Source organism: Salvelinus fontinalis, chromosome 25 (assembly GCF_029448725.1).
Source record: "Salvelinus fontinalis isolate EN_2023a chromosome 25, ASM2944872v1, whole genome shotgun sequence".
Lineage (NCBI taxonomy): Eukaryota > Metazoa > Chordata > Actinopteri > Salmoniformes > Salmonidae > Salvelinus > Salvelinus fontinalis.
The window spans coordinates 19,097,670-19,120,007 of NC_074689.1; the positions used below are offsets into that span (position 1 = coordinate 19,097,670).

At 40.9% G+C, this 22,338-nt stretch overlaps 1 protein-coding gene across 6 annotated transcripts in view; it reads left to right on the forward strand.

The window, feature by feature from the left end:
- Positions 1-22,338, forward strand: part of neto1l (neuropilin (NRP) and tolloid (TLL)-like 1, like) — a 175,530-nt gene that overhangs the window by 151,099 nt on the left and 2,093 nt on the right. Inside the window, exons 8-11 of one of the 6 annotated variants that reach the window (XR_008754548.1) lie at positions 1,330-1,443; positions 13,466-14,081; positions 15,188-15,260; positions 22,257-22,297. Coding sequence is in view for 5 of the 6 variants with exons in the window: in XM_055881506.1 (XP_055737481.1) it covers positions 1,330-1,443; positions 13,466-14,081; positions 15,188-15,248 (791 nt within the window). In the remaining variant the exon portion in view is untranslated. Of the gene's footprint in view, positions 1-1,329; positions 1,444-13,465; positions 14,082-15,187; positions 15,261-20,447; positions 21,556-22,256; positions 22,298-22,338 lie in introns of those variants that run through there. The other 5 variants (XM_055881506.1, XM_055881510.1, XM_055881507.1 and 2 more) reach the window with 5 other exon arrangements.

Genomic DNA, 22,338 nt, shown 5'->3' on the forward strand with positions numbered 1-22,338 from the left:
CATGACAGTGAAGCCTGTAGAGCTGTTTATACCGAGTCAGTGTGAAAAGTAGGGAATTAGCTAGGGAAACTGACAGATCAATAGGATTACATTGCTATACTGACTGATAAAATTCACATTGCGCTGAAAAGAACATCAGAATATTGGTCTTCAATCATTTGGCAGCTGGTTCCATCATTTAATTCTGGTCTAGTGTGATTGAGGCAAAAATAATAGCTCAAGTTAGTGATAGCTCTAGCTAATGGTACATCATCAAATGCACTTCTGTTGAAACGGGACAAAACAAAGGCTACAAAACATTTCCATACACACAGCAGCTGTTTGATACTGCTACCTGACAGATAGCTAGCTAGAGTCTAGCTAGCTGAACTGGCTGTGGTAGCTACTAGCTATCAGTCAACTAAAGAGTAGCCAGTTTCTGCTCTGCTTGCTTTTACAACTCTGAGAAAAAGCTAAACACACACAGACAGCAGCTGCCTCTGTTCATCTCTCCCGTGCTGGTCCTATACACCAGCCTTTCAGAAGCTTCCCCTCCACACAACCTGTGGTGTCCAAGCAGTCCTAAATCTAGCTGGTGTAAACTGGGAAACAGCCTACCTGACCTCTTTGAGACAAGCTCTCCGCATGGTCCTGTAGCACACCAATGCCACTTTTTTTTTTATCACAGTGCAATGATAAAACTGCGGGGGGGGGGGGGGGGGGGGGGGGCTTTGATATTGATTCATGTTGTGGATCATTTTTGCTCTATTGCTGATGCCATTGATTTTGTGTAAGATCATACACGGTAAAAGGCTACTTGGGGTGCTATAGAGTACACTCCTTTCATTAAAAAGAACATTCATCCTTGACTATTTGACAAAGCAGATCCTGTAGATGGAAACAATCTAATACATAATGATCACAAAAATGGAGAGCCTCTGTCCCACAGTTGTTGAGCACTGTAATCAATTGATTCCTAAAAGCACAGGTACACCAAATACACCACTCTTTACTCAGCTGATACTCACTTAGAGCTGCATTCCCAACCTCTGTTTAACTCCATCTAAACAGGCTGGTACACCAACTGCCAACCAACTATGAAGGGACATAGATACTGTCTGGCTGAAAAGGTAAAAACCTAAAACAGAACACTCATGACTGAACACTCCGTACGCACACTTTGCATATTCTGACACCCAGAACAGGCAGAGAGACAGAATGATGAACAAGAGATAAGGGGGAGGGGAAGGGAGAGAGAGTGACAGGCCTATTATTACCCAGCATGCAATTATACCCAGGTTGGGATATGTGTGTCCTTGTTAATTGTTGTTCTGTCTCCTGTCATTGCAGCTCCATGCGAGGCGGATGCCTTCTTCTGTCACAGTAACATGTGCATCAACAACACCCTGGTGTGTAACGGCATTCAGAACTGTGTCTATCCCTGGGATGAGAATCACTGTAAAGGTCAGAGGTCAAACCCAGGCTTGGTACAGAATTATCCACTCTTGATTCCATGCATAACTACAGACTGCTGGCATACTCAATCCTTAGGTCCTTCTCATTCAACTGCATTCAGAATATACAATTGAAGTCGCAAGTTTACATACACCTTAGTCAAATATATTTAAACTCAGTTTTTCACAATTCCTGACATTTAATCCTCATATTCCCTAAAATGTTCCCTGTTTTAGGTCAGTTAGGATCACCCCTTTATTTTAAGAATGTGAAATGTCAGAATAATTGTAGAGAGAATGATTTATTTCAACTTTTATTTAGTTCATCACATTCCCAGTGGGGCAGAAGTTGACATACAATCAATTAGTATTTGGTAGGATTGCCTTTAAATTGTTTAACTTGGGTCAAACGTTTTGGGTAGCCTTCCACAAGCTTCCCACAATAAATTGGGTGAATTTTGGCCCTTTCCTCCAGACAGAGCTGGTGTAACTGAGTCAGGTTTGTAGGCCTCCTTGCTCGCATATGCTTTTTCACAAATTTTCTATAGGATTGAGGATTGTGATGGCCACTCCAATACCTTGACTTTGTTGTCCTTAAGCCATTTTACCACAACTTTGGAAGTATGCTTTGGGTCATTGTTCATTTGGAAGACCCATTTGCGACCAAGCTTTAACTTCCTGACTGATGTCTTGAGATGTTGCTTCAATATATCCACATACTTTTCCTTTCTCATGATGCTATCTATTTTGTGAAGTGCACCAGTCCCTCCTGCAGCAAAGCACCCCCACAACATGATGATGCCACACCCGTGCTTGACGGTTGGGATGGTGTTCTTTGGCTTGCAAGCCTCCCCCTTTTTCCTCCAAACATAACGATGGTCATTATGGCCAAACAGTTTTATTTTTGTTTTATCAGACCAGAGGAAATTTCTCCATGTGCAGTTGCAAACCGTAGTCTGGCTTTTTATGGCGGTTTTGGAGCAGTGGCTTCTTCCTTGATGAGCGGCCTTTCAGGTTATGTCGATATAGGACTTGTTTTACTGTGGATAGAGATACTTTTGTACCCGTTTCCTCCAGCATCTTCACAAGGTCCTTTGCTGTTGTTCTGGGATTGATTTGCACTTTTCGCACCAAAGTACGTTCATCTCAAGGAGACAGAATGCGTCTCCTTCCTGAGCGGTATGATGGCTGCGTGGTCCCATGGTGTTTATTCTTGCGTACTATTGTTTGTACAGATGAACGTGGTACCTTCAAGCATTTGGAAATTGCTCCCAAGGATGAACCAGACTTGTGGATTTCTTTTGATTTTCCCATGATGTCAAGCAAAGAGGCACTGAGTTTGAAGGTAGGCCTTGAAATACATCCACAGGTACACCTCCAATTGACTCAAATGATGTCAATTAGCCTATCAGAAGCTTCTAAAGCCATGACATCATTTTCTGGAATTTTCCAAACTGTTTAACGGCACAGTCAACTTGGTGTATGTAAACTTCTGACCCACTGGAATTGTGATACAGTGAATTATAAGTGAAATAATCTGTCTGTAAACAATTGTTGGAAAAATGACTTGTCTCATGCACAAAGTAGATATCCAAACAGACTTTCTAAAACTATAGTTTGTTAACAAGAAATTTGTGGAGCGGTTGAAAAATGAGTTTTAAACTTCCAACTTCAACTGTATGTATCGTTCAATCATCCTGTGTGTCTCTCTCCCACCTCTCTGGACCTCTCTGTCTCCATCTCTCACAACTCTCTCCCTCTCGACATGATCACATGATCCACATTAAATCCCACGTCAATCCGGTCCAATCCACTGTGAATACATGCATATCCCACAGTGGTTCCTTCACACGCAACTAATATAATTCCATCCCGCCTAATCCATACCAGAAGCTCAGGATTTTCATGTATTTTCCATACACAAGCATTCAGCAGAATTCCCTATGTATTCCTCTCAACCTCTCAATCCATACTTGATCCTGGTTCACACTTCCTAAATAATATATCCTGTTCTACTGATCCCATGTCATGATCCACTGCCAATACCGCTCTATCCTCAATGATGACAAAGTCCTTAGATAATCCAATGCTTCTTATTGTATTTCCTGAACTCTGTCCCTCTCAGCTCTTTCCTGATCTTCAATGCTTCTCTGTTTTCTCAGTGTTCTCTATACACTCTCTGTTTCTCCTATTAGATCCATACCACAGGAGGCTGGTGAGCGGGGGACGGCTCATGAAATGGCCAGAATGGAGTGAATGGAATGCTATCATGGGTTTGATACCATTCCATTCATTCCATTCCAGCCATTACTATGAGCCCGTCTTCCCCAGTTAAGGTGTCACCAGCCACCTGTGATCCATACAACCCCTTCCTCTTTATGTTCTTGGTCCTCAGGGTCAATCACAGACATTGTACTGGTAATCCATTCCTTCCTACTTTATTACCAGAATTCTGTCCCTCTCAATCTTCTCCCCAACTCTCTCCTTATTTCTCATGCTTCCATCTGTTCTTGTAGCTGTCCAAATAGATCCATACTATGATCCTTAGGTCTACCTCCGTATCCTCCGAGCTTCTGATCAATCAATACATCCTGTGTTCCCACAGACTGACTGCTACTGGGAGGAGTCGAGTCTAGTGGTTCTAGTGGGTTGGTGTACATGCTATCATGACTCTGCTAAGGCTGGATGAATGGTTCCTTTCAGCTCCTTCAGTTTAGCAGGCTACGCCATTGGGAGCCTTGCTGGTGACCAGAGTTCGAACCCAGGCAGCCGCCAAACCTGTCCTCTTGATGCACTTTTGTTCCTCTGTGTAACCCTGGGCAGAGCCCAATGACAAACAACAGCAATTTACAGCCATTGTTAAGCCTGTGTGGGCTTATTTCTCACCTTCTAAGCCTCCATCGTCCATACAAGTTCCTAGTCTTGAAAATCTGTATCTGTCAGCATCTTGTCCGGACATGTTTTTGTCCTGCTTAGCTAGTTTCAAGCTCTTCCCCCCTGTCCCTGGTAATGTATAGCTCTTGCCTGTATCTATCCTCATTAGCAGTAAAATAGTAAAATAGTAAAATAGTAGGAGTTGACCACACTGAACCCAGGCACCTTCAAACACACACACAGACACACTCACAAACACACACTGTAAAAATTATACACACACACTCACCACACAAAATGTATATCCATCACAGTGTATACATTAAATGTCAGCCCTCTCCCTATTGGCAGCTTCTATCCACATTGTTAGTGTTCTGTGCTCTTTGTAAGCTCTCTGGCGGAACGGCCTTAACTCCTTGACTGCTAACCTTTTCACCCAGCTGCTGTTCATCAATAACATCTTGATCTTTATCTTGTGGTTCATTTCCTCTGTGTGTTGGGAATCATCTTTGCATGTTAATTGTGATGCATCCATCTGCTGGGGTGTGATCTTTTACAAAGGTCTCGCTGTGTGTGTGTGTGTGTGTGTGTGTGTGTGTGTGTGTGTGTGTGTGTGTGTGTGTGTGTGTGTGTGTGTGTGTGTGTGTGTGTGTGTGTGTGTGTGTGTGTGTGTGTGTGTGTGTGTGTGTGTGTGTGTGTGTGTGTGTGTGTGTGTGTGTGTGTGGGGGGGGGGGGGGGGGGGGGGCATAAACAAACAAGAAAACCGCTCACCCAAAGGCAGCGTTTCTGTTGGGCGTAGACTTTAACGAGGGGAGACTTAAAACTGTCTTACCTCACTTCTACCAACACGTCTCCTGCACTAGGGGCGCTAAAACTATAGACCACTTTTATTCTACCCACATAAATGCATACAAGGCCTTCCCTCGTCCTCCTTTCGGCAAATCTGACCATGACTCCATTCTCCTACTTCCTGTTTACAAATGAAAGCTTAAACAGGAAGTACCAGGGATGCACTCAATACAGAAGTGGTCGGACGAAACAGACACGAGGCTACAAGACTGTTTTGCTAGTAGAGACTGGGAAATGTTCCAGGATTCATCCAATAACATTGAGGTATTTACCACATCAATCATGGGCTTCATCAATAAGTGCATAGACTTGTATAAAGCATAAACTGGAGGTAGAAGCCTAAGTATTGTTGTCCATTAGTTTTCTCCAATTAGGGTAGGGATGGTAGGCTTAGGGTAAAATAAGGAAAACATATTTTTTTAAATATGTAAAATAAAATAAATTATATATATATATATATACCCAAACATGTATGGGGGATTGGTACTTATGCAGTAATTACATTGATGGAAGCCACAATCTATCTGCAATATTAAAGCTGATCTACCACCTAAAAAAAATTCTAATAATAATAATATGTGCATAGACGATGTCGTCCCCACAGTGACTTTAAGAATGTATACAAACAAAATACCATGGATTATTGGCAATATCCACGCTGGGCTAAAGGCTAGAGCTACCACTTACAAGGAACGGGGCACGGACCTGGACGCATACAAGAAAGCCCGCTACGACCTCTGACGAGACATCAAACATGCAAAAGGACAATATAGGAGGAAGATGGAATCCTATTACACCAGCTCCGACACTCGTCATTTGTGGCAGGCCTTGCAGACGATAACGGATTGCAAAGGGAAACCCAGACGTGAGTTTCCCAGCGATGCAGAACTCCCAAACGAGCTAAATACCTTTTATGCTCGCTTCGAAGAATTTAACACTGTGCCTTGGGTGAAAGTCGCTATTTCACAAGGACAGAATACCAGGGCGCTTTCTCAAAGCATGCACAGACCAGCTGACAAGTGTCTTCAGGGACATTTTCAATCTCTCCTTGTCCCAGTCTGTAATCCCAACGTTTCAAGGTGACCACCATTGTCTGTTCCCAAGAGCTCCAAGGTAACCTGCCTAAATTACTATCACCCTGGAGCACTCGCATCTGTAGTTTTGAAGTGCTTTGAAAGATTGGTCATGACACACATCAACACCATCTTCCCAGACACCCTAGACCCACTCCAATTCACGCCCCAACAGATCCACAGATTACGTAATCTCAATTTCACATCACACTACCCTCCCCCACATGGACAAGAGGGGAAATAACTATGTGAGAATGCTGTTCATAGACTACAGCCCAGCGTTCAACACTATAGTCCCCTCCAAGCTCATCACCAAGCTAGGGATCCTGGGACATAACCCCTCCGTCTGCAACTGGATCATGGACTTCCTGACGGGCCGGCCCCAGGTGTTGAGGGTAGGCAACAACACCTCCGCCACGCTGACCGTGTCAATGTAGTGTGTGTGATGGCTTTTTCTTTTCAACTCTGCCTAGAAGGCCCGCATCCCGGAGTCGCCTCTTCATTGTTGACATTGAGACTGGTGTTTTGTGGGTACTATTTAATGAAGCTGCCAGCTGATATGGATTTCACATGACTGGGAGACAGATATGCTTCGGTTAGTTACAGATACCTTTAAAAAAAATGGGCCTCACAATGGGCCTCAGGATCTCGTTACGGTATTTATGTGCATTCAAATTGCCAATCGATAAAATACAATTGTGTTTGTTGATCGTAGCTTATGCCTGCCCATACCATAACGCCACCGCCAGCATGGGGCACTCTGTTCACAACGTTGACATCAGCAAACCGCTTGCCCCACACGACACCATATACATGGTCTGCCGTTGTGAGACCGGTTGGACGTACTGCCAAATTCTCTAAAACGACGTTGGAAGCAGCTTATGGTAGAGGAATTAACATTCAGTTCTCTGGCAACAACTCTGGTGGAGATTCCTGCAGTCAGCATGCCAATTGCACGCTCCCTCAAAACTTGAAACATCTTTACCAATGTGTTGTGTGACAAAACTGTACATTTTAGAGTGGCCTTTTATTGTACCCAGCACAAGGTGCACCTGTGTAATGATCATGATATACCACAACTGTCAGGTGGATGGATTATCGTGGCAAAGGTGAAATGCTCATAAACAAATTTGTGCACAACATTTTAGAGAAGTAAGCTTTTTGTGTATATAGAACATTTCTGGGATCTTTTATTTCAGCTCATGAAACATAGGATCAACACTTTACATGTTGCGTTTATATTTTTGTTCAGTGTACAATTTAAAATATACACTAACGGTCAAAGGTTTTAGAACACCTACTCATTCAAGGGTTTTTCTTTATTTTTTACTATTTTCTACATTGTAGAATAATAGTGAAGACATCAAAACTATTAAACACATATGGAATCATGTAGTAACCAAAAAAGTGTTAAACAAATCAAAATATATTTTATATTTGAGATTCTTCAAATAGCCACCCTTTGCCTTGATGACAGCTTGGCACGCTCTTGGCATTCTCTCAACCAGCTTGAGATAGTCACCTGGAATGCATTTCAATTAACAGGTGTGCATTGTTGAAAGTTAATTTGTTGAATTTCTTTCCTTCTTAATGTCAGGACCCGGTGCGAGAAACAGTCACTAATAATCGTCAGAACCCAGAAGATGAGGCAGACACAGCAGTACTAGAGATGGTGGTTTAATTAAAGAACAAAATCTTCAGGCAAAGAATCTAAATCCACAATGTCCAAACATAAAGTCAAGAAGCACAAAATGGATATCCTCCAAAATACAAAGAAAACTCCACAAAGTGGTAAAAACAGCAGGGAAAAACAAACCTCAAAAGACTACTCAAAAATACACAAGAACTAAACCAGAGAACCTCTGTAAAATCCAATAAGAGAATCATATGTTCAGAACAAGGCTTGGGCTGGGGCTGGGTGCTAACATACAAACACTGAGCAAGGAACTGAGGAACACACAGGATTTAAATACTAACAAGGGAACGACACACAGGTGCAAACAATAATTAGAGCAAGGAAAAACAAAAGGTACAAAAAAGGTGCAATGGGGACATCTAGTGACCAAAACCTGAACAGTCCTGGCCAAAACCTGACACTTAATGCGTTTGAGCCAATCAGTTGTGTTGTGACAAGGTAGGGGTGGTATTCAGAAGATAGCCCTATTTGGTGAAAGACCAAGTCCATATTATGTCAAGAACAGCTCAAATAAGCAAAGAGAAATGACAGTCCATCATTACTTTAAGACATGAAGGTCAGTCAATACGGAAAATAACTTTGAAAGTGCAGTCCCAAAAACCATCAAGCGCTATGATGAAACTGGCTCTCATGAGGACCGCCACAGAAAAGGAAGACCCAGAGTAACCTCTGCTGCAGAGGATAAGTTCATTAGAGTTACCAGTCTCAGAAATTGCAGCCCAAATAAATGCTTCACAGAGTTCAAGTAACAGACACATCTCAACATCAACTGTTCAGAGGAGACTTTATGAATCAGGACTTCATGGTCGAATTGCTGCAAAGAAACCACTACTAAAGGACACCAGTAAGAAGGAGAGACTTGCTTGGGCCAAGAAACACGAGCAATGGACATTAGACCGGTGGGAATGTGTCCTGTGGTCTGGAGTCCAAATTGGAGAGACACGGTGTGGGTGAACGGATGATCTCCACATTTGTATTTCTCACCGTAAAGCATGGAGGAGGAGGTGTGATGGTGTGGGGGGGCTTTGCTGGTGACACTGTCTGGGATTTATTTAGAATTCAAGGCACACTTAACCAGCATGGCTACCACAGCATTCTCCAGTGATACTACATGATTCCATATATGTTATTTTATAGTTTTGATGTCGTCACTATTATTCTACAATGTAGAAAATAGTAAAAATATAGAAAAACCCTTCAATGAGTAGTTGTTCTAAAACTTTTGACCGGTAGTGTATATTTATTTACACTTTTTCTCCCCAATTTTGTGATATTCAATTGGTAGTTACAGTCTTGTCCCATCACTGCAACTCCAGTACGGACTTGGGAGAGGCAAAGGTTGAGAGCCATGCATCCTCCAAAGCACAACCCAGCCAAGCCCCACTGATCGCTTAACCCGGAAGCCAGCCGCACCAATGTGTCGGTGGAAGCACAGTACAATTGATGATCGGAGTCAGCTTGCAGGTGCCCGGCCTGCCACAAGGAGTTGCTAGAGTGCTATGGGACAAGGCCATCCCAACCGGCCAAGCCCTCCCCTAACCTGGATGACGCCGGGCCAATTGTGTGCTGGCTGTGAAACAGCCTGGGATTGAACCTGGGCCTGTGGGAACGCCTCAAGCACTGCAGTGCCTCAAGAACGCCTCAAGCACTGCAGTGCCTTAGACCGCTGCGCCGCTCGGGAGGATGATTTAAAATATTACATGACATTACATTTCATAACACCTTTCACAACAGATTAAGTGTGTGCCCTTAGTCCACTACTCTACTACCACATTTCTACAATACACAATCCATGTGTGCGTGTGTGTAGAGTGTGTGTGTCTTATTATGTGTATGTGTAAGCGAGAGATCATAGATTGCCATGCATATTATTAATGTTAGCTCTCCGTGTTCATTTAAGTGCCAGCCGTGCTGCCCTGTTCTGAGCCAATTGTAATTTCCCTACGTCCCTCTCTGAGGCACTGACCACATGACTGGACAGTAGTCCAGGTGCAACAAAACCAGGGCCTTGTTGATAGTGTTGTTAACCTCTAACGCCTACCAAACCCGGATCCGGGAGCACCCCCATCACAAAAGCTGACTAGCATAGCCTAGCCTAAAGCCACAGGGATATCATATAATAAAATGTTAATGAAATCACAAGTCCAAGACACAAAATGAAAGATACACATCTTGTGAATCCAGCCAACATGTCCGATTTTTTAAATGTTTTACAGGGAAGACAAAATATGTAAATTTATTAGCTAACCACGTTAGCAAAAGACACCACTTTTTTTACTCCACCAGTTTTTTACTGCATCAGTAGCTATCACAAATTCGACCAAATAAAGATATAAATAGCCACTAACCAAGAAACAACCTCATCAGATGACAGTCTCATAACATATTTATTGTATAGTATATGTTTTGTTAGAAAAATGTGCATATTTCAGGTATAAATCATAGTTTACCATTGCAGCCACCATCACAACTCTCACCAAAGCAACTAGAATAACTACAGAGGCCAACGTGAATTACCTAAATACTCATCATAAAACATTTCTGAAAAATACATAGTGTACAGCAAATGAAAGACAGGCATCTTGTGATTCCAGCCAATATTTCCGATTTATTAAGTGTTTTACAGCGAAAACAAAATGTAGCGTTATATTAGCTTAGCACAATAGTCAGAAACACTTGGGCGCCGACGACTACGACAGATATATGAAATAGCATCATAAAATGTTTCTTACTTTTGCTGATCTTCCATCAGAATGTTGGACAAGGTGTCCTTTGTCCAGAACAGTCGTTGTTTGGATTTAGAACGGCAACTTTCCCTCTTCATTTAGCAAGCGCGCTAGCCTAGTGGCACAAAACTCTCCATGTCAACAAACGGAAGAGAACGGAACACGGCAAAACTCCCGAAAAAATGTCAAAAATCTGATGAAACTATATTGAAAAAACATACTTTACGATGATATGGTGACATGTATCAAATAAAATCAAAGCTGGAGATTGTAGTCGCCTATAACGGCAGCTAAACAAAAGGCAATCCCACTGTCCACCTCGCGCTCTTCAGAGTACCGAAAATGGGGGACACGTCATTCCAAGATGATGTGTTCCATCTCAGACCAAGATAATCACCTAATTTCTTCTCTCACAGCCTCTTGACACCCAGGGGAAGGTGTATGACGTGCATGTATACTAATAGGTCTCGTGCCCATTTATAGGCAGGAAGAAGAACAGAGCATCGATTTCAGACTTTCCACTTCCTGGTCAGGAAATGTGCTGCAGAATGAGTTCTGTTTCACTCAGAGAAATAATTCAAACGGTTTTAGAAACTAGATAGTGTTTTCTATCCAATAGTAATAATAATATGCATATTGTACGAGCAAGAATTGAGTACGAGGCCGTTTGAAATGGGCACCTTTTATCTGGCTACTCAATACTGCCCCTTGCAGCCCAAACAGGTTAACAGCTCGATTTGCCAAGGCAGGATACTCTGAGCGCAGCCAAATCCAGAAATCTGGCAGTGACTTCTGATTAAATTAAATTCTCACAGAACCACTTGTTGCAATTTCGATGAGGCTCTCTTGTTCAGATATCGGTAAGTGAACTGGAGGCAGGGCATGAAAGGAATAACAAATCCACTTGTTTGTGTCATCCATTTCGGGAAAGTAATTGCACACCCAGCTCTCTCAGGTGCTTCGCTATATCACGTTTGACATTGTCTGTAATCTTGAGTTAATTTGCATACAAAAAATCATACAATGATGGAAAGACCTGTGTTGTCCTTGTTAATGCAAACAGAGAAGAGCTCCAACTTCTTAATCATAGCCTCAATTTTGTCCCGCACATTGATTATAGTTGCGAAGAGTCCCTGTAATCCTAGATTCAAATCATTCAGGTGAGAAAGAACATCACCCAGATAGGCCAGTCATGTGAGAAACTCGTCAACATGCAAGCAGTCAGACAAGTGAAAATGATGGTCAGTAATCAAAACTTTAAGCTCGTCTCTCAATTTAAAGAAACGTGTCAATACGTTGCTCCTTGATAACCTGCGTACTTTTGTATGTTGTAAAAGCGTTACATGGTCGCTGCCCATATCATTGCATAGTGCAGAAAATAACGAGAGCTCAGGGGCCTTGCTTTAACAAAGTTAACTGTAGTGTCCAAAACGTCTTTCAAGCTGTCAGGCATTCCCTTGGCAGCAAGAGCCTCTCGTGGATACTGCAGTGTACCCAAGTGGCATCGGGAGCAACTGCTCGCACTAGCGTTACCACTCCGCTATGTCTCCTTGTCATGGCTTTTGCGCCATCAGTACAGATACCAACATGAGCAGCAGCTACGTTTGGCTACATACGAACCGCTAAGTGGAATTCCCGCAAGAAAGTAACGGTTAATATGATTGGATGTTAATTATTTGACTAGGCTACCTGTATTTGACATTGTGTTGTTATTTCGCTGAACACTAGATGGTTTAATTTTATTTTTGGCAGTGAAACGAGGCTACTCAGGTGAGAGAAAAAACTCACCCAAATGTATAGCTCCGTTGGAAAATATAAATGGACTGTTTGAAACTGTGAAGAAGAAAAAAAGTGCAAAAATTAAATAATTAAATAAATAGATATATTTTATGTGAATCACATTCTTTTTTGGCGTACCCCCGACAGCATTCCGCGTACCCCTGTTTGGGAACACCTGCTGTAGAGCATCTTTTGTTTCCAGAAGATGACAAAGTTATTTATAAAAATTATTCCAACAGAGCTACAGTAATCTTTTCGCCAGGTGTGAAATCACATATGCACACACATACATGCATACATACATACACATTACACACACTCACACTCACACACACTTTTACACTCATCATTTGCTGCTGCTAATCTGTTCTTTATTTTACTCTTATTATTATCTATCCTGATGGCTAGTCACTTTACCCTTTATCCTTCATGTACAGATCTACCTCGTACCTCTGCATATTGATCTGGTAATGATACTTCTGATATATAGCTCCATTCTTGTGTATTTTATTTTATTCCTCTTGTGTTGCTATTTTGATTATTATTTTTAAACTCTGCATCATTGGGAAGGGCTCGTAAGCAAGCATTTCACGGTAAAGTCTACATCACTTGTATTTGAAACATGTGACAAATAAGATTTAATTTAATTTGATTGTGTGTGTGTGTGTGTATGTGTGTGTGTGTGTGTGTGTGTGTGTGTGTGTGTGTGTGTGTGTGTGTGTGTGTGTGTGTGTGTGTGTGTGTGTGTGTGTGTGTGTGTGTGTGTGTGTGTGTGTGTGTGTGTGTGTGTGTAAGTTGGCCATTTCTTAAAGGGGCAGCCCCGCACAGTGGAAAAACTATAGAACTGCAATGTGTTTCACCACATGACTGCATTCACAAAGATGGAAGCAGAAAACAACATACTCTCTAAAAGAGAAACATTCAAATGTCTCCTGATCACCACTATTTGCTCCTCTCTCACTGTCTCTCTCCCTCCCACCTATCTCTCTATTTCTTTCCTTCTCTCTCCCCCCATCTGTCTCCCTCCTCCAACAGAGAAGAGGAAAGCCAATATCCTGGACAACCTGAACAACACAAATGGCACCATTATCGGCGTCACCTGTTGTATCGTCCTCATCCTCCTCATTGTGTCCGTCATCGTTCAGATCAAACAGCCCAGGAAGAAGTACATCCTCCGGCGTGAGGACTTCGACCCCACCATGTTCCAGGAGGTCTTCGAGCCGCCGCACTACGAGCTCTGCACGCTACGGAGCGCCACGCACGCCACTGCAGCCTCCGCGGACCTAGTCGACCTGGCGGAGGACTTTGAGAACTACCACGCGCTCCGCCGCTCATCCTCACGCTGCGTCCATGACCACCACTGTGGCTTCGCCTCCAACCCGGGCTCCGCCCACCTGTCCCAGCTGTCACTCAGTGGGCGGGGTAGCCGCGGCAACCTGAGCACGCGCGAGACCCTCCTCACGGACCTTCCACCACAGCCGGTACGGCCGCTGCTGCCCAGCGTTGCCACAGGGAATCGGCGCAGCATACTGGTGATGAAGCACAGCTACTCACAGGAAGCGGCCGACAACGGGTGCGACCTCGATGACGACCTGGAAGAGGTTCCCACGACGAGCCACCGACTGTCGCGTCACGAGAAGGCAGTCCAGCGGTCAGTATCTATAGATTTCCAATGATCCATGGTCAATCAATCCATGTCAATGAAGACATCCTAATAGAAGATGTCATGGGGGAGGGTGACATTGATTTTCTTCCTTTTTAAACATTTTTTAATCCCCCTCTATTTTTGTTCTTTCTCTCATTCTTCTTCTTTTTTTTTAGGTTGTAGCTTCCTTTTTTGCTTTGATCTTTGATCTTCCTACTTCTTGTCAACTCTGCTATCATCCATAAAGAGTTATGCTGTGGTAGTGAGACCTGCCCCCTCACTTTCTTTCTCACCCACTATCTTCCTCCCCTCCCTGTCTATTTATCTCACTCTCTATCTCACTCTTTCACACACATTCACTCTCTTTCTTTGTCTCTGTCTCTATATTGCTTTCTTTATCTATCTATGTAGCTCCAACCCATGCTCAGTAACAAGAAACATTGCCAGTGTCCTTGTTAGGTTTTCAGATATCCATCTTGAATTAAAATACAGATTTATGATGTGCAAATAGAGTGCACGACATTTGCAATGTATCAGACAAACACACACCTCTTTTCTATAGAGGACATGTAGATCAATTCAGTCTGTAGTGACTCTCAACAGAAGGGCTTGTATTGGTGCCTGCCACTGTTAAAGAGATTATGGGTTAATCAATTTTGAATGCAAATAACTTTATTTTGTAAACTCAAAAGATATAAACACAAATAACTTTGTTAATAGTAAAAGTTAACTGTGTTATTTTTTTTATGTGGTAAAGTTGGCACAAATCTGTTTTCTTCAATTATATTTGATTGTACAGATATCTGCACCTTGATGGCTTGATAAATTAAATGTTTACACTTCTTGGACTTCAAAAATAACTTCCAAGATAAAGTACCTTTGCTATGCATGCACTATGTGTGCTCTACTGTATTCAACCTGTATACCTGAAAAAGTCTTGTTTTAACTATAATGTCCAGCACAGCCATTTCTATGCATGCAAGACTTCCAGAGTTCAAAACTCTGTTGAAATGTTCTGCTTTTATGTAGCCAATATATGCATTTACAGTACATATGATAATCTCTATGCAAAAAAGAGTTTGATATTAAACGACAGAGCGGTGACATTTCAGGTTCTGCCTCATTGGCTCTTTGAGCAAACACGAATCAGAATACAACACGACTAGGGTGTAAGGCAATCTCAAGGTAAGCCCCCCCCCCCCCCCCCCCCCCTATACAACAATAAACATATTTTATGTTTCTGTGTAGGTCATCGTTTGACCATTTAAGTCAATATCTCAGTAATGGTAGTTTTATGTAGTTTTGATGTTGACTTTTTTGTGAAGTTATTCTGGATTCAGTTTGTTTTGTTTGTTAGATTTTTTTATATGGTTCATTGTTGTCATCAAGATGGTTCCTCTGCTTGCGGCCATCTTGGTTTATGGTGAGTTTTTGTGTGAAATTTGGCTGCTATTTTTTTGCGTGGTTGATTTGAAGCTCATGTATGTGTCCTCTTCTTACCGAGGTCATATCATGAGCAACATTTTATTATTTATTAGCATGGACTTTTCCAGTCATCTTCTGTTGAACCTATGGAAAATAAGGATGATTCTCACCTTTAACCTGTATTTCTTTTAGCCTCGTAGCACAAACAGATCATAGCTGTATTATTTAACATACAGATATTTAATTAGCACACTTTTAATTAAGCACATTAATAGGACTACATACACCAATACTAAAGTCACAGTCCTCATTCTAAACAAGTTAGTCACCTGGAATGTTTTCAGACATTACTAAGGCTTACTGAAGTCACACTTACACGGTATTATCCTGTTGTCTTGACTTGTTGAATGAATGAAATACTGAACATGGCTTTTCAAGCCTACTAGTCCATGAGCCAGACCCCCAAATATGATCTGTACAGCTCACTTGGGATGATGTGTCTCATAGTGATTTTGTTGAAGATCTCTGTCCTTAGTGTTGGAAAATGTGTGATAGAAGTGCATTAAATCCTGAATCATGTTCAACTTTGTTTGAAAAGTCAATCTGAAAGGTCATGAAGTTACCTTTTAAATTATATAAAATATACTGTAACCAACTTTGAATGCACCAGCTACAACTATTGTTAAGGAAATCGCAAATATTGTGCCATTGACATTATAATGTTTGAAGCTTAACCATAGAATTCCATGTAATGGGGCAGTTATGTTTTTGGACTATAATGTTATGGAAGAGGCTTGTAGATACAGGACCATCACAGAATCCATGTATTAAGCCAAGAAGCCTTTTACCAATATGGCCACCAAACAACACAATTGGGTTTATTTAATCATTTTGCATGACCATACCTGTATGAAATATAATTGTAGTATACCCAAAAATATCTTTAAATGTTCATAGTGATGTAGAATACACATCAAAATGTGCCAGGTGTGCCAGATACAGTACCTTCGGAAAGCATTCAGACCCCTCGACTTTTTCCACATTTTGTTAAGTTACAGCCTTATTCTAAAATTGATTAAACAAAAAAAATCCTGAACAATCTACACACAATACCCCATCATGACAAAGCGAAAACAGGTTTTTATAAATGTTTGCAAATATATATAAAAATACAAAACAGAAATACCTTATTTACATAAGTATTCAGATCATTTGCTATGAGACTTGAAATTGAGCTCAGGTGCATCCTGTTTCCATTGATCATCCTGGAGATGTTTCTACAACTTGATTGGAGTCGACCTGTGGTAAATTATATTGATTGGACAGGATTTGGAAAAGCACACACCTGTCTATATAAGATCCCACAGTTGGCAGTGCATGTCAGAGCAAAAACCAAGCCATGAGGTCAAAGGATTGTGTCGAGGCACATATCCGGGGATCTGGGGAAAAATGATTGCATCATTGTAGGTCTCTAAGAACACAGTGGCCTCCATCATTATTAATTGGAAGATGTTTGGAACCACCAAGACCCTTCCTAGAGCTGGCCGCCTGTGCCAAACAGGCGGCCAGGAAGTGACCAAGACCCTGATGGTCACTCTGACAGAGCTCTAGAGTTCCTCTGTAGAGATGAGAGAACCTTCCAGAATGACAACCATCTCTGCAGCACTCCACCAATCAGGCCTTAATGGTAGAGTTGCCAGATGGAAGCCACTCCTCAGTAAAAGGCACATGACAGCCTGCTTGGAGTTTGCCAAAAATTACCTAAAGACTCTCAGACCGTGAGAAACAATATTGTCTGGACTGATGAAACCAAGATTTAACTTTTTGGCCTGAATGCCAAATGTAACGTCTGGAGTAAACCTTGCGCCATCCCTACGGTGAAGCATGGTGGTGGCAGCATCATGCTGTGGATATGTTTTTCAGCGGCAGGGACTGGGAGACTAGTCAGGATCGAGGCAAAGATAAACAGAGCAAAGTACAGAGAGATCCTTGAGGAAAACCTGCTCCAGAGCACTCAGGACCTCAGACTGGGGGTGACGGTTCACCTTCCAACAGGACAACAACCCTAAGCACACAGCCAAGACAATGCAAGAGTTGCTTCGGGACAAGGCTTTGAATGTCCTTGAGTGGCCCAGCCAGAGCCCGGACTTGAACTCGATCAAACATCTCTGGAGAGACCTGAAAATAGCTGTGCAGCAACGCTCCCTGTCCAACCTGACAGTGCTTGAGAGGATCTGCAGAGAAGAATGGGAGAAACTCCCCAAATACAGGTGTGCAAAGCTTGTAGCGTCATACGATTTAATAAATGTTACAGTAAATACGTAACAAAATGTGAAAAAAGTGAAGCAGTCTGAATATTTTCCGAAGGCACTGTATATAAAGATGTTCAATTATTCACAGAATCGTGATAAGAATGTGCCCAAAAAAGCTTTGAGTCGCTGATTTCTGCAGATGTTATGATGAATAATTGCTAAATTTAATATTCAAACATGTAAAATGGATATGTACATGTGATGTCATTGATGTGAGCAGATTAAAATGATATACAATGTTATCATATTAATTGTTTTCATTAAACAGAGGACTAGAAATGTGTCGCATACATTACAATGTCAAATTCCATAGAAATGTCAATCTGTTTTCACCTGATGTTGAGAGCAGCAAACCATTACACATAGTTAGTCTAAATTAAGATGCATTCTTACTCTGGGGCTGTAGCAGATTGGTCTGTTACTAGAATACTACAAGTAATATAATTGACCTCAACAGGCCCAACATTGGATTTTACTACATTGTAATGGAAAGTACGGGGCAGGTTTATAGTCCTCATAATGAAAACAGTTACTAGGATAACATTGTATATCATTTTAATAAGCTCACATCCATGATTATTCACATGTACATGTCCATTTTACATGTTTATGGATCAAATATTACAATTGTTGATGCTATTGTGTTCATAAGTCAGTGATTCTGACAGCTTTTTAGGCACATTCTTACCACAATTCTGTGAATAATCATTCCTTACCTGGCCCACCCTCATTTGGTTGTGTATTTTAAAACACTATGAACATTTTAAGATATTTTAGGGCATACTACAATTATACTGAACATAAATATCAACGCAAAATGTAAAGTGTTGGTCCCATGTGTCATTAGCTGAAATAAAAGATCCCAGACATTTTCCATACACACAAAAAGCTTATTTCTCTCAAATTTTGTGCACAAATTTGTTTGCATCCCTGTTAGTGAGCATTTCTCCTTTGCCAAGATAATCCATTCAGCTGACAAGTGTGGCATATCAAGAAGCTGATTAAACAGCATGATCATTACACAGGTGCACCTTGTGCTCAGGACAATAAAAGCCCACACTAAAATGTGCAGTTTTGTCACACAACACAATGCCACAGATGTCTCAAGTCTTGAGGAAGTGTATAATTGGCATGCTGACTGCAGGAATGTCCACCAGAGCTGTTGCCAGAGAATGTATGTTTATTTCTCTACCATAAGCCACCTCCAACGTTGTTTTAGGGATTTTGGCAGTACGTCCAACCGGCCTCACAAATGCAGACCACGTGTCACCACGCCAGCCGAGGACTCCACATCCGACATTCTTCACCGGCGGGATTGTCTGAGACCAGCCACTCACATAGCTGATGAAACTGAGGAGTATTTCTGTCTGTAATAAAGCTCGTTTTTGGGGGGAAACTATTTCTGATTGGTTGGGCCTGGCTCCCCAGTGGGTGGGCCTATGCCCTCCTAGACCCACCCATGACTGCGCCCCTGCCCAGTCATGTGAAATCCATAGATTAGGGCCTAATGAATTTATTTCAATTGATTGATTTCCTTATATGAACTGTAACTCAGTAAATTCGTTGAAATTGTTGCATGTTGTGTTCATATTTTTGCTCAGTATATATTTCATACAGGTATGGTCATGCAAAATGTTATAGTAAGACCCCATTGTGTTGTTTGACGGCCATATTGGACAAAGGCTTCTGTGGGGTTAATGAGTGAATTCTGTGATGGCCCTGTACTGTGTCTACAAATCTTTTTGAAAACCTGTTCTAGCTGAGTGTGTGCAATTTGATTCCTCTATCACCAAAGTTAGAATCCCAAAACATAGCTTCCCCATTACATAGAATTCACTGGCTAAGCTTGCAACATTCTAATGTCGATGGCACAATATTGGCGATTTTCTTTTAACGATAGTTGTAGCTGGTGCTTTCGAAATTGATTATATTATATATCATTTGAATGCTAATTTTATGACCTTTCAGAACATCTTGTCAAATAAAGTTTAAAATCTATCACGTTTCCTTTTTAAAGCAATTCATACAGGTAATTCTAATATGTACCCTAGAGGTCAAAGGTCAAAGTTCTGTTGACCTAAACATTCAGAAAATATGTCTGATGAATAGCTGTGAATCGAAGCGTCCCAATGATATATGACTGAAGAGTATAAGTGATATACTGACATTGGATACTGACATTCTTTGGGGTAAAATCCCTATGGGAAAAATGAATGGGACGGAGGGATGAAATAAAGAGTTTTAACACAGAGGAAGCTACCATTGATGCACTGCTATCACACATTTTCCAACTCTAGGGACATTGACCTCGCTATGAGACCCCCTGACTCATGAACTGTACTGTTGTCTTCCATTTTAATTTGCATTAATGTAAAATCATTTTATTTTATGTCTTTGTTGGGTAACACTTTATTTGGATGTTTCATCATAATGCCAACATAAGGTTGTCTAGACTATCATTGCACTTACTGAATGTCACCTTTAAGCCATGACTCCCTCATGTTAGTATTATGCTGGGACATTCAAATAAACTGTTACCCTAAGTGTCATTCAGTGTAAGAAAGGCTTAGTCCGGGGAGTGTGTATGTGTGTTTGTTTACGCTCTACATTATGTTGCATTGTTTCCATCATATAGACTTCTTGAGAATAGTACAATCCTGGATCAGTACGAACGGGCTTCAATGAAATATGAAAATACGGAGCGGAGATTCACATCAGCATAATGGCGATGGTGATGGTGATGAAGGACTTATGGAAATAGAGAATATGAAATATGTAACAAACTGGATGAAAGTAGCTACAGTGATAAAAACAATTGCCTGTATATAGACTGGCTTAAAATAATTGAAACTTGAATTTAAGTAGGCTTCTAATCAGACCCACTATTGTCACTTCAGATTTTGTAATCTTATTGACTGGACATTAACAAGGTACATTGTTATCAAACAAAACATTTTGGATGAATATCTACATTGTGAGATGCAAGTTTGTTGCTCAAATTCATCAAAGGACTATTGTGATTAGAAAACCTTCCTCAGTTCAATGTTTAGAGCATGTGTTTTTTGTAGGACTTTTGCAGCATATTATAAATGATATTTTGGGGTATCAATGCTTGCAATTTTTCAGTTTGAGGAAAGATGTAACATTTATCAGTAATAATTTGGCAATAAGGCCTACTCAGTAACTAACCTCAGTGTAATTACCCCTCTCTGAATAAGAAAAAAAAAACTTTCTATGATAATTGAAAATGCTATGGTATGACTTGTGCATGCTTTTTATATCCATTAAAACATGAACAAACTAACATCAAGATTGAAAGTCAAGTCATCCACTAATACAGTACATGCATCTCATTATAAATAAGTTCACTATAACATAAACAAAGGAAATCTTTCCATAAAAGATTTATGAGTGGTATTAATTGATTGCATGCTAATTCAACTAAATTGAAAGTCAAATGTCAATACAAAACTAATCTTTAACATTTTCATTTTCAAATGTTGATTCCTCTCACAAATTAAAAAAAATTCTAAGTGTAGCTGTGTATTATTTGACATAAACAATGTAAATTCAGTTGATTTGTCACACCCTCTCTTTTAGTAGCCTGTAATCTTTGTACTCAGACTTTTCTACTGGGGGGTATTTGAAAAGAGGAGACTTTTTAAAGACATAAATAATACTGTTCAGGACTGATTTTATGAATGCTTTGTAAGAAAATAAACAATAAAGCTTAATAATTTTTATTTTAAGGTTTTATCTAATTATTTTGTCATGTGTTTCACCAGTCCTTATTGTTCAAATGAAATTAATTTGGTTGCAAGTAAATAAATATGAGTGCAAACATACACACATGCACGCACACAACACACTCTCACAAACGCCCCCCATTAAGATACACTGTTTAGCCACACAAGGACTATGCTAAATCAAAACATTTTGATCTCCACTCAAATGTAATGTAATTCCAGTCCACTCTCACTTGAACATTTTGAGGGAGTTGTTACAGTGTCGACAATAGGATTTATGTTATTGCCTGCATGGTTTGTCTACACTACATCATTGCAACTATGCTGACGCCTTCAATATCCCAACAATAAATCAATCTTTAGTTTAATTTGATATGCTTGCTCAGTGTTCTCGTTTGCTGTTGTTTATGTTAATGTTGTTGTTGTTCTTTTGTAATGCACTGCGTAAGTTTATGTGTTCAGTTAATGTTATTTGTTCACTTCATGTTGACACAGCTAGTGATACTGTTATTGTATAACTGTAATGTGAACTTAAGAAACCATGTGAATCAATACTGACGCTGTGTAAACTACACACAGAGAGACTGCAACAATACAGTAATGTCTTAACACATGCACAATATGGGCAACATACTGCAAATAGGCCTACTGTATGTTGTAACGTGTTAATGCTTTAGGGTCACATTTGATTTACGCAGTAATCTGTTCTAATGAAACTTCAGGATGGAGAGACAGAGAGGTAAAGTGACATATCAAACTGTAATAAACTGTTGTTGTAGT